This window comes from Stegostoma tigrinum, chromosome 38, assembly GCF_030684315.1.
Source record: "Stegostoma tigrinum isolate sSteTig4 chromosome 38, sSteTig4.hap1, whole genome shotgun sequence".
Taxonomy (NCBI): domain Eukaryota; kingdom Metazoa; phylum Chordata; class Chondrichthyes; order Orectolobiformes; family Stegostomatidae; genus Stegostoma; species Stegostoma tigrinum.
This window is the reverse complement of record NC_081391.1, coordinates 16,364,978-16,380,719: the sequence shown is the minus strand read 5'-3', so window position 1 is coordinate 16,380,719 and position 15,742 is coordinate 16,364,978. Positions and strand designations below refer to the sequence as shown.

At 45.1% G+C, this 15,742-nt stretch overlaps 1 protein-coding gene across 2 annotated transcripts in view; it reads right to left on the bottom strand.

The window, feature by feature from the left end:
• Positions 1–15,742, bottom strand: part of mybpc2a (myosin binding protein Ca) — a 78,268-nt gene that overhangs the window by 28,211 nt on the left and 34,315 nt on the right. For both annotated transcript variants that reach the window (XM_048521439.2, XM_048521438.2), the window contains exons 13-21: positions 13,156–13,280; positions 12,164–12,269; positions 10,288–10,454; positions 9,171–9,336; positions 8,734–8,840; positions 7,752–7,781; positions 7,281–7,423; positions 3,767–3,926; positions 2,333–2,437 (exon numbers count right to left, since the gene is read on the bottom strand). In XM_048521439.2, coding sequence (XP_048377396.1) covers positions 2,333–2,437; positions 3,767–3,926; positions 7,281–7,423; positions 7,752–7,781; positions 8,734–8,840; positions 9,171–9,336; positions 10,288–10,454; positions 12,164–12,269; positions 13,156–13,280 — 1,109 coding nt within the window. The remainder of the gene's footprint in view (positions 1–2,332; positions 2,438–3,766; positions 3,927–7,280; positions 7,424–7,751; positions 7,782–8,733; positions 8,841–9,170; positions 9,337–10,287; positions 10,455–12,163; positions 12,270–13,155; positions 13,281–15,742) is intronic.

Here is a 15,742-nt window from a genome sequence, read left to right as displayed (position 1 = left end):
TTTCCCGTTTCTTGCTTTCTCCCTTTGCTCCGTTTAGCCCTAAGAACTGTATCTAACTCCTTTTGAAAAATATCTACCTCCTTCTCGAAAACACACTGAGAGTAAACTTACTGTCGCTGGGTTACATTCACCTCCAGGGATTATACAATACATTACGATGTACAATCCCGACATTTCTCGGTCCAGGTATTTTATATTGTCTGCTGCCTTCCTAGTATTATCATAGCAGTGTCCATACTTCAGCCAAAGCCAGCTGTATCATGTTGATAGCATGGCTCCTACATTTCTAACCAACAAGCTTTGTCCAACTGTGGTTTCCATTTGCCTTTCCAATATGGCTGAAAAATTAACCCTTAACTAACTGAAGCTGACACACTCCCTTCAGTGTGTTGAGAGGACTGTGTGTGTGAGCTATACTTTGAGCTATTGCAGCTACGGCTGTGCTGTGCAGTCCTCCCACAGACAAATGCCTGCTGCTTATCTCGTTTATTCCCTTGGTTCCCAGAAGCAGGGCTTCTCTGAGTGATGGGAGGGGTTGTAACCCCCAAGTGGGGCCATGGGCTAAAACTGTGGGGTCACCAGGTCCAAGTTAATACTGGTGGGGCTCAGACCAAATGGCAAGAACTGTTATCCAGATCCAACTGCCCCTCTCTGTCACTGAGGGCTTGTGAGGGATTTTCAAACCCTGGAATCGGGCATAGAGTGGCTGGGAAGTACCGCCCCAGGGCGTTCAGTATCTACACTCGCATTCTCAAAAGGCGCACAGTCTTACTGGACAACTGCTGCTGTTCAGAGTCCCTCGTCTCCCGAGCTTGTCCTAATCCATCATACAGCGCAGCAGAACTAGGCCATTCAGTCCATCATGTCTGCTCTACCAGTCAATGGGTTTGTGGCCAATCTGATTAATCCTCAGCTCCACTCTCCTGCCTTTTCCCCATAGCCCTCGAATCCCTTAATGTTTAAAAATTAATCCGTCTCAGCCTCAAATGTACCTAATGACCCAGCCTCAACAGCCTTCTGTGGTAAAGAATCCCACAAATTCACCGCCTTCTGGGAGAAGAAATTCCTCATGTCTGTGTAAATGGGTGGCTCCTCATTCTGATATGAGACTCTCTCACCAGCATCATAGAATCCCTAGAGTGTGGAAGCAGGCCGTTCAGCCCATTGAATTCACACTGACCCTCCAAAGAGCATCCCACCCAGATACAGCCCCCTACCCTATCCTATCCCTATAATCCTGCATTTCCCATGGCTAATCCACCTAACCTGCACATCCCTAGACACTACGGGTAATTTAGCACAGCCAATCCACCTAACCTTCACATCCTTGGACCGTGGGAGGAAACTGGAGCACCTGAAGGAAACCCACACAGAGAACGTGCAAACAGTTGCCCAAGGGTGGAATTGAACCTGGGTCCCTGGTGTTGTGAGGCAACAGTGCTAACCACTGAGCCACCCTAAAGGGAGACAAGGGGACAATGGGAAACAATCCTTCTGTATCTTCCTTGTCAATCCCTCTCATTTGCTTACGTGTTTCAATAAGGTCTCCTTTCATCCTTCTAAACAGGCCAAAACTACATAAATTCTCCTCATGGGAAAATTTTCCCATACCTGGTATAAATCTAGTGAACTTTCTCTGGATTGCCTCCAATACTAGAATATTGCTAGGGGTCCAATCCATTATCCTGAGGTGTCAGGCTTACTAATTCTCTGTGCTACTGCAAACTGTTATACTATGGTAGACATTACACTGGAAAAAGGTCCTAAAAGGTGGGTGTGGCCTAAGTGGCCAATCTTTAAAGCAGGATTACAATGCTGGCATACCTAGTGAAAAGTCAGGTGCATTTTACTGAAAAGCTCTGCCAGTCTGAACAGCCTGTATCCTGCCTATTCTCCCCTCCCGGTCACGCACTGTCCCCAAATCCCTCTGATCTCCTGAGCCATCCCAATCGTCCCCTCCACCACAGCTTTTCCAGGTGACATTCAAACAGTAGCAGCAGCATCTACGAAACTCTGTACTGCTGGGCCTCTCTCAGGCCGGTCCTGAAGTTCACTTTGGTTAACAGAGCCATTTCCTTTACACTTTTAATTAACAAAGAAGCCAAGGCCTGTCTTGGGTTTGGCCGCACAAGCTAGAAAGCAAGAGAATTTTGTCATCTTTGGGTATGACTTTTGATTTTCCAAATAGCATACTTCCTGTAGCATTACTCTTCTGGAGCGAGCTGATTCACTCCCTTTTATTATCGACAAGTACCGTCTATCAATTGTTACCTCCTTTTCAAATGGTAAGACATCTCAACAGTGACAACCACTTCCCTGCAACACCCAGTACCTGTAATGGGCTGGCCACCATCATACTTTGGGACGTCCCATCCCGCGGTACACCAGTCTTCTCCAATGCCAATGATCTTGACATTCTCAGGGGGGTCAGGGACATCTGCAAAACAAAGGCTCAGATGCTCTGATTGCATTGACAAGCTGGCAACAACCAGTGTTTCTCACTGGAAGCTCAAGAGAGAGTTAAGGGTCACGAAGACAGGACCAAGCGTTCGAAGTGCAGGATGGTCTGAAGGTCTCAGATTCCCTTCAGAGAAGGGGAACTGTAGCATTTCCCAGATATGAGCTCCATGGGACTCTGAAATGGCCGAGCTACGAAATCAAGTGCATCAAATACCAGCAAGTTTTGAGAAGATTTGTAGCTCAGGTTGAGGTTCTGGAAGTGAGTTTGCTTGCTGAGCTAGAAGGTTAGTTTTCAGATGTTTTGACACCATTCTAGGTAACATCATCAGTGAGCCTCTGGTGAAGCGCTAGTGTTACGTCCCGCTTTCTATTTATCTGTTTAGGTAAACACATAAATAGAAAGCGGGACATAACACCAGCGCTACGCCGGAGGCTCACTGATGATGTTACCTAGAATGAACATAGAACATAGAACATAGAACAGTAGAGCACAGAACAGGCCCTTCAGCCCACAATGTTGTGCCGACCATTGATCCTCATAAATGGTGACGAAACGTCTGAAAACGAACCTTCCAGCTCAGCGAGCAAACTCACATCCAGCATCAAATGGTGATGGATTGGCTGGATGACAGCATTTTGGATAATCTTACACCATATAAGGTTCAAGAAGGTGACTCATTGTCATTTTCTCACAGACAAATAGGGACTGGACAACAAAATGCGGACTCACCGAAGACACCCAAAACTCCACAAATGCTTACATGATGTGGAAGTCTTGGGTTGGACTGGGGTAGACAAAGTCAGAAGTCACATGACACCAGGTTATATCCAGAGATAATGGGAACTGCAGCCATCCAGCTCCACACTTTGTTAACCAGGTTATATCCAGCAGGTTTATTTGAAATCACAAACTTTCGGAGGCCTGCTCCTTTATCACGTGAAGTCCACTCCAACAGCTTGTGATTTCAAATAAACCTGTTGGACTACAACCTTCTGACTTTGCCCACAAGTGTATAAATAAGGAAAGAGATGATTACAGACCAATTACCCTGAAAATAATTAGAAGTTTCCTTTCTCATTCAAATGTTTTCCTACGTGCCCTGATTACCTCAAGAATTAACACCTCGATGTCTGCACAAGTGAGGAAATATTTTTGGCATTCGGACTTCCATCAGGAATCTTTTCTTCAAAGACCAGATTAGTGGTAGCCCACTGCTCCTCTCTTTTTTGTTCAGAACTTTTGTTCCTCTTGCCCTAAGTCCCATGCATTTGCTTCTACCACACCACCCATCCCTCAGAGACTTACCAACAACTTTGATGAAGAGGAGAGCCTTATCTTCACCCGCTGGGTTCTGCACCACAATGCTGTACTTTGCCTCATCCCCTCTCAGGGCCTCCTCCAACACCAAACTGCTGATGTTGTTCTTTGTCTCAATACGTAGGCGTCCTTCTACCTCCTTGAGTTCCTAAATGTGAAGTTAACAAACAAAGATACTGTCTTCGATTCCACCACTTTGTCAGCTTAATCATAGAATCCCTACAGCGTTGAAGTAGGCCATTCTGCCCATCAAGTCCACACTGAACCCCCTACCCCAAAGAGCATCCCATCCCCTACCCTATCTCGGCATTTCCCACCCTAGACACTATGGGCAACTTACAATGGCCAATCCACCTTAACATGCACATCTTTGTACTATGGGAGGAAAGCAGAGCACCCAAAAGAAACCCATGCAGACACAGGGAGAATGTATAAACTCTAAACAGACTGTCGCCAGAGGCTGGAATCGAACCCAGGTCCCTCACACTGTGAGGCAGCAGTGCTACCTCTGGGGTAGCACAGTGGCTCAATGGTTAGCATTGCTGCCTCAGAGTGCCAGGGACCTGGGTTCAATTCTAGAGTCAGGTGACTATCTGTGTGGAATTTGCACATTCTTCCCATGTCTGCACGGATTTCCTCTGGGTGTTCTGGTTTCCTCCCACAGTCCAAAGCTGCGCAGGTTAGGTGGATTGGCCATAATAAATTACCCATAGTGTTGAGGGGCATATAAGGTAGATGAATTAGCCATAGGAAACGTAGGGTTACTGGGGATGGGGATGGGGATGGGGATGGGGATGGGGATGGGGATGGGACACTCTTTGGACAGGCAGTGTGGACTTGTCGACCCTAATGGCCTGCTTCCATACTGTCGGGGTTCCATTAGTCATACAGCATGGAAAGAGGCCCTTTGGTCCAATCAGTCCATGCCAACCATAATCCCAAACTGACTTAGTCCACCTGCCTGCACTTGGCCCCTCTCCCTCCAAACATTTCTTATTCACATGCTTATCCAAACACCTTTTAAATAGTGTAACTATACCAGCGTCCACCACTTCCTCTCAAAGTTCATTCCACACATGAACCACTCTGTGTAAATTAATTGCCCCTCATGTCTTTTTAATATTTTTCTCCTCTCACTGTAAAAATATGCTCCCTAGCCTTGAAATCCCTCATCCTTGGGAAAGGTCACCTGCCTTTCACCTTATCTATACCCCTCATGATTTTATAGACATCTATAAGGTCACCCCTCAATGCTTCCGGTGACATCCTTGTAGATCTCTTCTGAACCAGCTTCAACTTAATGATATTTTCCTTATAACCAGGGTGACCAGAACTGGACACTGTACTCCAGAAGAGGCCTTGCCAACATCCCGTACAACCTCAACAGGATGTCCCAACTCCTAAACTCAAAGGTCTGAGCAATGAAGGCAAGCGTGTTAAATGCCTACTTAACCATCCTGTCTACATGTGATGGAAACTTCAAAGAAATAAGTACCTGAATCCCTGAGCCTCTGTCCTTCAACACTACCCTGGGCCCAACTTTTAACTGTAAAAGAACTGCCCTTGTTTGTTTTACCAAAATGCAATACTTCGCATTTATCCAATTTAAATTCCATCTGCCACGCTTCACTCTTCAGGGAGATTGAATCAGTTAGGATTATGTTCACTGGAGTTTAGAATGGGCACGACATCTATAAAATTCTAACAAGACTAGTCAGGGTAAAATGCACATAGGATAGTCCTAATGACTGAGGAGTCCAGAACCAGGGCTCACAGTCTAAAGATACAGGGTAGGCCATTTAGGACTGAGACACAGAGTGGTGTGCCAAAACACTGCACATTTTCTGGAAGAAGTCAGATATAATTCTTCGGGCCTTAGGGATCAGAGCAAAAGGGAGATATCATGAACAGGGAAACATTGGAAGAGAGATGATCAGCCACGATCACAGAATCCCTACAGCGTGGAAACAGGCCCTTCAGCCCAACAAGTCTACACTGATCCTTGGAGCATCCCACTCAGACCCATTCCCCCTAAAACCCACATACCCCTGAACACTATGGGCAATTTAGCATTGTCAATCCACCTAGCCTGCACATCTTTGGACTGGGGGAGGAAAGCAGAGCAAAGCCGAGCAGACACGGGAAGAACGTGTAAGCTCTGTGCAGACAGTTGCCTGAGGCTGGAATCGGACACGGGTCCCTGGTGCTGTGAGGCTGCAGTGCTAACCACTGAGGCACCGTGCCGCCCCAAAAACCAGCGTGCTCACCATTACATGAAAGATGGAGCAGACTTGAAGGACCAACTAGCCTACTCCTCTTCCATGATTCAAGTCCCAGTCTAGAAACCTTGTTATGAAATCTAGGCTGACAGCTACAGTCTTAGTAACGAGGGAGTACAGCACAGTTGAAGGTAGTGCATTTTAAACAACAACATTAAACTGAGTCCACCCTCCCTTTCCTTGGGTATACAAGGCACCATGTTGAAAAAGGGCAGGGTAGTTCTTACTGGTGGCCAAAGTTCATCCTCAAGCAAAATCAGTAAAAATGGATGACCTGGTGATTATCACACTGTTGTTTAGAGACAGCTTTCTGCTAGAAAATTGGTTGCCCTTTATTCTGTCATAGTTTCACTGGCTGCATAATGCTTCAGGATGCCCTGGGATACAGATGGATTGTTATGGGAATGCAGATACTTCAACAAGTCACACACCTGGCAGTCCCCACAGGATGTCAAAACTGTCAGATTTCAGTAGCTTGGAAGGCACTGGAGCACCCAGGAGACAGTCACGTGGCCTACTGAATATGGTGTTAATCAAGGTGCCATTTGAGGATTGCAGGTTCAAATCCTGTTGTAATCAAACTTTTAAAGCGAAGTTGAAAAACCTTCTTCATATAATGAATAGTTCGGGTATAGCTCACACTGCCTGAAGATGTGGTGGAGACAGGTTCAACTGAGGCATTCAAAAGGGTTTCAGATGGTTTTTGTGGATAGTGACGATGTGTAGGGATATGGGGAGAAGGCAGGAGATCTGGATTAGAGAGTAGATCTGGACTGAATATTTCATCTGGATTAGATATTAGATCTGGACGGAATAATCGATCCTGATTCAATAATCAATCTGGATTAGACAGTGGATCCAGATTAGATAATAGATCCAGACCAGATAGTAGATCTGGATTAGATAATAGGTTTGGACTGGATAATAGATCCGCACTAGATAACAGATCCAGATCAGACAGTGGTTCTGGAATGGATAGTAGATCTGGTGCAGGCACAATGAGTTGAATGGCTATCATCTGCACTTTCATCCATCTGTCTGGAAAATCCCTGGGGAGGGTGTCTGCGGGGTCCCGAAGGGGAGTTGGGGCTGAGATCTGGAGGGTCCAGGCATTAGGAATACCAGAGGCTGTGTGTCCGGAGCACGCTGAATGAAAAGGTCAGTTACAAACAAAGTAATTAGTTGTCCCAAGAACAACTGAGGGAGCAACTGGCAATATTTACCTGGTCGGCCTTGTACCAAGTAATAGTGGGAGGAGGCTCCCCGCTGGCGTCAACGTCCAATCGGATCTTATTCCCAGCGACCACCACTATGGTATTCTGGGAAACCACGCTGCCTGTGCAGTCAAGGTGGATCTTAGGAGGCTCTGTGTGTGAAAAAAATACACGTTTTTTTAAAAAATGGGCTGAAACAGAGGAAAGCCAGATCTCATCGAGGAAACATGAAAATGGAAAGTCAGAAAAGAAAGCAGCAAATAAGAGAAACAGAAACAAAAACTGGGGGAAGACAGACAGACAGAGAGAGAACGAGACTCTCAGTTTCAGAAGCCCTCGCATGCAATCACCAGAGAAAAGTCCTACTCAAAACATAAAAATTCATTTAATTGATCCACTCCATTTAATTTAAAAATGCAAACAGAATATTTCAATTGAACAACCTCACCACAACATTCAATAATGATATCCAAAAATCACCTTGTCGGGGTACGTAGTCAATTTTGATCTCTGGAAGACACAAAAAGAAGACAGACAGAGTGAAAATAAAGAGGACAGTGAAACCAGACTTTGAGCTTTCTTGCTGTTTGTTGTTTGTCAATAAGCCAAAATAGGAGCTTGGGAGCCACAAGAGGTCATTCAGCCCCTCAAGCCTAATCTACTGGTCAACAATTGGTCTGTATCCGAACTCCATGCATCCATTTAGTTTAATAAATCACTATTGCAATTTCCTGAACATTGTTGGCTGCCAAACACTTAGAGATAGTAAAGAAATTTAGACTTTGTCTTGTTCACACTGTTGTATCTAAACACAACCATTATAGATTGTATTTACCCATTCACAGTCTTATACATTTCACAGAATTTCTACATTGTGTGAGCAGGCCATTCAGCCTAAGTCCACAGCGACCCTCTGAAGAACATCCTACCCCGACGCACACCCCCTGCCCTATCTCTGTAACCTTGCTTCTTCCATGCCCTATCCACCTAGTCTGCACATCTTTGGGCTGGGGGAGGAAACCCACACAGACACAGGGAGAACATGCAAACTCCACACAGACAGTCGCCTGAGAGTGGAATCAAATCCAGGTCCCTGGTGCTGTGAAGCTGCAGTACTAACCACTGAGCCACCGTGTCACCCTACAGTTGATGTACCCAATCACAGTCTGAGATAGATTGTACACATCCATTTGCAATCCTGTACATATTATGTGTACCCAACCACAATCATGTCCATGTTGTATTTATCCATTTATGGTCATGCATGTAGAATATGTATCCAATCACAGTTCTCTTTAGATTTTATATACCCATTTACAAATCTGTATAAATTGAATGTGCCCATTTATAATCCTCTGTATGTTGTGTACACCCAAACACAGCCTGACATATACAATCTATACTCAGCTATAGTCTTGTGTGCATTGTCTGATACAACAAGAGCTGGTGAAGTGGTCCGTACCTAAAAAGTTGAGCTTGGCAGAGATGGAGAGAGCATAACCATCTGGAATGAACGTGTAATCAGCTTCGTCGTCTGGTGTGATGTCATCAATCACCAGCTTGTGAAACCTGTGGAGATGAACAAGGATGAGGCAGTGTGGCAGTATAAGGGCTCGGATCAGTACACACAACAGAACTGGGAAACCCAATGATACCAACAACTGAAGTGGATGCAATCAGAATCTGTTGGGCATCCTTTCACTTCGGGCATGCCCGCCACTCAGATCAGTGTATTTAGAGAGAACTCTGAGGACTTGGGGTTGGGGTTTGAGCCTGGCCTGACACTGTGGATGGCATTTGGAGGGTGACCAGGGAGGTGACAGGAGCAGGAATCCAAGTGGATCATTGTGTGGTTGGGGGCAGGGGGGGGGGGGGTGGTGGTGTGATGGCAGAACCTACCTGCCCTTATGGGTGATGTGAATGCGTTTGCTGGGGACGATCTCAATTCCATTCTTCAGCCACTTGCCTGTCACCTTCGCATCAGATACTTCACATTTAAAAACTGCCTGCTCCTGGGCCTTCAGTGTCAGGTCTGCGAAACTCTGCAGCACCTCCAGGACCTTGTCTGAAACACACACGTAAAGAAAAGTACATGACAGAGGATTCCAAGCTCGCCTCTGGAAAAGAAAAAAATTACTTTCTTTCTTCCCATCTCAATGCCTCGAGACCTTGAGTGTAGCCCAGTGAGGCTGTGGACGTATCTATTCTCACTGCAATCTCTGGACTCAGTGCTGAATTGACATAACAAAGGCAAGGGAAGAACTGTCCAAACAGCCAACAGCACTTCACAACCAATAACATGCATTTGCAGTGTGACCAACGATTTAGAGTCGTAGAGTCACTGAGCTGTACCACATGGAAACTGACCCTTTGGTCCAAGATGTCCATGCTGACCAGATATTCTAAATTAATCCAGCCCCATTTGCCAGTATTTGGCCCATATCCCTCTCAACCCTTCCTATTCATATACCCATCCAGATGCCTTTTAAATGTTGTAATTGTACCATTAATTCCTCTGGCAGCTCATTCCATATACCCACCACCCTCTGCTTGAAAATGGTGCCCCTTAGGTTTCTTTTAAATCTTTCCCCATCTCACCTTAAACTTATGCCCTCTAGTTTCGGACTTCTCCACCCTGGGGACAAGACCTTGGCTATTCACTGAATCCATGCCCCTCATGGTTTTATAAATCTCTAGAACGTCACCCCCCCCAGCCTCCGACACTCCAGGGAAAATAGTGCCATCCTATTCCATCTCTCTATATACACCTCCAATTTTGGTGCCATCTACAAACTTAGTAACCATACCTACAATGCTCATCATCGTTACTAAACTTTTACCAAATTTTGACAAAAACTGCACCACTATTCTCTTTTGAATGACATGTTGGACAAACACTAGCAACAGGCCATTAATGCCTGCGTCTTTCTCTACTGACTGATGTTGGAGTGCCCCTTACTGAGGTTTGGGATGGGTCTAAGTTCCCACCCGCTCCGCAAAGCTTGCTGTAAATTACCTTCTACAATCAAATCAGCTTCTGATTCCCCTCCGTTAGTCGAAATCTTATAGCGGCCCCCATCCTCCTTGGTGGCATCGTTAATGATCAACATATGCTTCTTCCCACTCTTCTTAATACGATACTTCAGAGTGTCATCTCGGCTCAATTCTACCCCATTCTTTGACCTAATTAAAACAAAAATAAAGCCAGTAATGATAGAGCACCCATCCATACAAGATGATGAGCATTGCCGCCATAAGCTCTGGGAACCCCTCCCTCGACCCCAACCTCATCCCTCCCTCAACTTCAGCACCACCCCCCCACCCCTCATTTGTCATGGCATCTCCAAATGGATTGGTGTCCAACATCAATACAGTTCGGCCCCCTGCCGTGGGATATTACACGGTCTTACAGGCAATTTGTTATCACGATGGAACAGAAGGAGGCCATTTAGTCCTTCCACACCATGCTGGCCCTCTGAAGAGCAACTGAATCAATGCCATTCTCCGCCATCAGGCCCCAAATGTTTACTCCCTCTCTACTGTCGACTCCATTTCCTTTCAACCTGTGCTCCAAGTCATTACCAAACACTGTGTAATCAAGTTCTTCTTCACATCTCTCTGCATCACTTGACCAAAGCCTTAATCCCTTGTGTCTTTATACCTGCTATTGCTCACCATTATCCCTGACCATAAGGAGGAATAGGAAATAGGAGGAGGAGTATTAGGCCATTCGGCTCCTTGAGACTACTCCACCTGGACGATCACTGGAGAGCCGCCACTGGAGATCACGAATAGGATCACGGACGATCACTGGAGAGCCGCCAGGCTCTGACTTGCTGACACTCCTGGGCAAACAAATAAATAGGCTCTGATGGTGCAGTAGTAGCATCCCTGCCTCTGGAGCAGACGGTGCTGGTTCAAGTCCCCTGATGGCCACAGAAGGTATATCATAAAGCAGCCAGGTGCTCACAGTCTCAGTGGATGCTGAGCTCAGATATGCAGGGAACTGTGCAACGGTGAATGGAACCATTCAACCCATCTTGTCACTGCCAGCTCTTGCAAAATGGAGACCTACAAGGGTGTGGTTGGGTGGGACTAATTCAAAGTCTTTACCAAAGCCCCCTCTGAAGCTATTGTTGAAACAGTTTCCAACTCACTTTCAGGTTTCATATTCCAGTTCCCCCTTCTCCTCAGCTTCCTTCCACTCTGTTTACAAATCACCCGAAAACTGCAGTTTCTGGTTACTGACCCTCCCCTGCCAGTGCAAATAATTTCTCCTTATCTGGTCTATCAAAATGTTTTATAATTTCAAACATCCCCATTATATCTTTAACCTCCTCCACCCCAAAAGAAAAATAACCTCCATGTCTATTCCAAATCTATCAGAAGCCTTCAAAAACCATAGACGAACAATTACAACTTGTCCATTCGGTTCAGTAGACCACAATGCGACACTGAAAGAACGGCATGGTATTTCCAAGTCAGGGTGGTGAGTGACTTGGAGGGGAATTGGAGGCGCTGGTGTTCCCATGCATCTGCTGCCCTTGTGCTTCTAGATAGAAGTGATCGTAGGTTTGCAAAGTGCTGCCTTGGGAGCCTTGGTGTCAGGTTTCTTGCATGTTGTTGGAACTACACTCTTTTGGACAAATAGGGTGCATTCCTTCATATTTCTTTGGTGTGACATGAGGTGAGTTATCCCCCAGCACAGAACTCTCAGCCTCCAACCTGCTCCTATTGACAAAATACTTACGCAGTTGGATCAGCTCAGTTTCTGGTCAATGGTTACTCAATGTGAGGAGTTCAGCAATGGTACTTCAATCGAGAAGGGCCCTCTTGGGGAAAGAAAGGGGAGAAAATTGGCTGCGGGTACAAGACAAGCAAAAGATCCTCACCAGACTACGACCGCTCCTTCCTCTGAGACCTCGCAGTCGAATTCAACCCGGTCTTCCACAAAGACATGTTGGTCATCCAGGGGCACAATGATGACAACAGGAGGTTCTGGGAATAGAAACGGACTAACATGAGTTAATTAGTGAGGGAGTTCAAAACTAAAGAACACAGGATTAGGGTGAGAGGGGCAAGATTTAAAAAGGAAGTGAAGAGTAACATTTCCACACAGAGGATGGTGCGTATACAGAATGAGCTGCCAAAGGAAGTAGTGGAGGCTGGTATAATTACAATATTTACAAGGCATCTTGGACGGTACACATGTAGGAAGGGTTTAAGAGAGATGTAGGCCAAATGCTGGCAAATGGGATTAGGTCAAATTGGCATGTTTGGTTGGTGCAGTCAAGGTAGACTGAAGGGTCTGTTTCTGTGCTGTATAATCTATGATCTTATGGCACAGCAATTCAGACAGGGTTCACTAGATTAATTCCAGAGATGAAAGGTTTGTCTAATGAAGAGATTGAGCTGTTTAGGCCAATATTTGTTTAGAGCTTAGAAAGACTAGAGAATGTCTAACGAAGTTATAAGATTGTAAAGATGACAAATTTGAAGTAGAGAGGATGTTTCTCATGTGGCGCAATCTAGAATGAGAGGTTGTAGTTTTGGGATAAGAGTTGGCAGATTTAAAACAGGAATGAAGAAGAATTACTCTTCTCAAAGGGTCGTGAATCTGTGGAAATTACTGCCCTAGAGACTGATGGATGCCGAGACATTGAATAAATCTACGAAGGAGGTTTTTAATTAGCAATTGGTTGAAGGATTATGGAGAGGGTGAAGGAGAGTGGATTTGAAGCCGAGATGGGGTCAGCATGATTTTATTAAATGACAGAGAAGACCCGAGGGGCTGAATGGCCTACTCCTGCTCCTAGTTTTTACATTCAGTTAAATCAAGGGATATTTGAAAGGCCGAGATTTCAGTGGACCCAGCTCCACTCACCCCTGACAAAGAGGTCAGCGACACACTTATCGTCACCCACAACACACTCGTACTCTGCATCATCTGCCAGCGCGCAGTTCTTAACGGTCAGAACCCTCTTCAGCCCGATGACCTCAAAGATGAACCTGCCGGAGCAGAAAAAGCAAGAGAATCAGCCTTTTGAGAGTGAGAGCGCAGAGTGCGAGTAATGAAGAGCTCTCTGAATTTTCCTTAAACCAGCCAACTCCAAGAAGCTCGGATCTGGGAAGCTGGAAGCAGAAAAGTACGCTACACTTATGAAGCATTCACCTACAGCAACAACCCACATTCGCATAGCACCTTTGGCAGAGGAAGATGTCCCAAGACAGTTTGGAGCAGCAACTATCGAATGTAATTTGAGATCAGAAAGAGTCTTTAAAATAGGTGACCATCAGGTTCATCAGTTAAAGGATTGAGAAGCGTTTTAAAGGAAGAGAGGAAGAGGCAGACAAGGTTGAAAGATAGTATTCCTGATCTTAGGATAGACTCAACGGTCACTAATTGTGGAGTGATTCAAATTGGGAATGCATGAGAGGAAGTGGAGGACTGCAGAGTCCTATAGGCCCTGAGGACTCACTGGTTGAGATAGGTAAGACTGTCTTAATCATTATGGAACAAACCAAATCCCCACAAAATATGTTCAGAAAGTAGACTAGATCCGAACTGGTTCTTATTTTATAGGTAGGTGTAAGGTGTTACATTCCAGGTGCGTTTTCAAACTACTCAACAAATTATTGGGTGGCAAGGTAGCTCAGTGGTTAGCCCTGCTGCCTCAGAGCACCAGGGAACCCAGGTTCGATTCCAGCCTGTCTGCGTGGAGTTTGCACATTCTCCCCGTGTGTTCGTGGGTTTCCTCCGGGTGCTCCGGTTTCCTACCACAGTCCAAAGATGTGCAGGTTAGGTGGATTGGCCTTGGTAAATTGCCCGTAGTGTTCAGGGATGCCTAGCTTAGATGGGTAATAGGGGCTTTGGGACTGGGTGGGATGCTCCTAGTGTCGGTGTGGACTTCTTGGACCAAAGGGCCTGTTTCCACACTGTAGGGATTCTATGACATTAAGCAAAATACACTGTAGTTAAAATACAGCAGAAGAAATTGGAATAAGTTAACTCTATTGGAAAACTTAACAGACTAGTAGATTTTTAACCACAAAACAGTAACTGTTCCAATGTAGTAACATCACATAAATGCACCCTTGGCTAAAGGCAAATTCAGAAAAATAGTTTGCCTCACAGGCATTTCTCCAGGGGAAAAAACATCAAGAGAAAAAGAGAAAATTCTGAGACTATGAGAGAGAGAGATAGAGTAGAAGGGAGAGATGTAATGCAACTTCCAAATCCAGCTTCAAGACCCTTGCAACAACTGCTACTGAAATTAAAAAACCTGGTTCTATGGGACCTTGCCCCACCCCTTCAGGATGCTTCTATTGTTTTTTTTAAAAAATCCAAGGCCTCACAAGCTGTTTGCTTTCGGGCCTTTCATTAGGCAGCTCTATAACCCTGTCTTAAACCTCACTTCAAATAAAACCAGGACAAAATACACCTCTTAAAGCCATAGTTCCATCACATAATGCATTTTGTAAATTTGGAGTATTGCATTCAATTCTGGTCACCTTATTTAAGGAAAGACATTAAACCCCCAGAGACAATGCAAAAGCAATTTAATAGAATGGAGAAAGAATACAGAAATTGGGGTAATTCCCCTTGGGGCAGAGAAGGCTCAGAGGTGACCTTATTGAGATGAATAATTTTGACAGGGTAACAAAGGATATTATATTTCCACTTATTGGCATGTCAGTAACTAGGGCGTCACAATTTCAAGATTATCAGCAAGACAGCTTGGAGCGAGATGAGGAGAAACTTCTTTACTCAGAGTTTGTTTGGATTTGGAATGTGCTGCCTGGGAGAGTGGTGGAGGTAGTTTCTGCAGGTGGTTTCAACAGAGAGCTGGAAATATATTTGAAAGGGATGAATTTAGAGAGCTGGAGAGTGGGACAAGCTGAGTACCTCTTTTGGGAGCTGGTATAGACATGATGGACCAAATGTACTCTTACTGTACTGTTAAAAACTTATGACTTGGAAAAGCTAGAATAGCATGAAAAAACAGCAACACAAAGACAGAAATTGCTGGAGAAACTCAGGAGGTCAGGCAGCATCTTTGGAGAGAAAGCAACGTTAACTTCCTTTTTCACTGGACCAGAAACATTAACTCAGTTTCTCTCTCCACAGATGAGTTTCTCCAGCAATTTCTGTTTTTGCTTCAGATCTCCAGCATCCACAGTTCTCTTTTGTAAATATGAAAAAGCAGCAGAAAGTTTTGGTCTCCCTCCTTAAGAAAGGACTTTATTTGTATTAGAATCAGAGATGGTTCACTTGACTGATTTGTGGGATGGAGGGGTTTTTATAATGAGGAGAAGTTGGGCCTAATACCCATTGGAGTTTATGAAAATAAGAGGTGCTTTTATTGAAACATAAGGTCCTGAAGGATGTTGACAGGATGGATTCTGAGAGGATTTTTGCTCTAATCAGGGAGTTCAAAGCAAGGTGGCAAAGATTCAAAATTGAGGAGCCC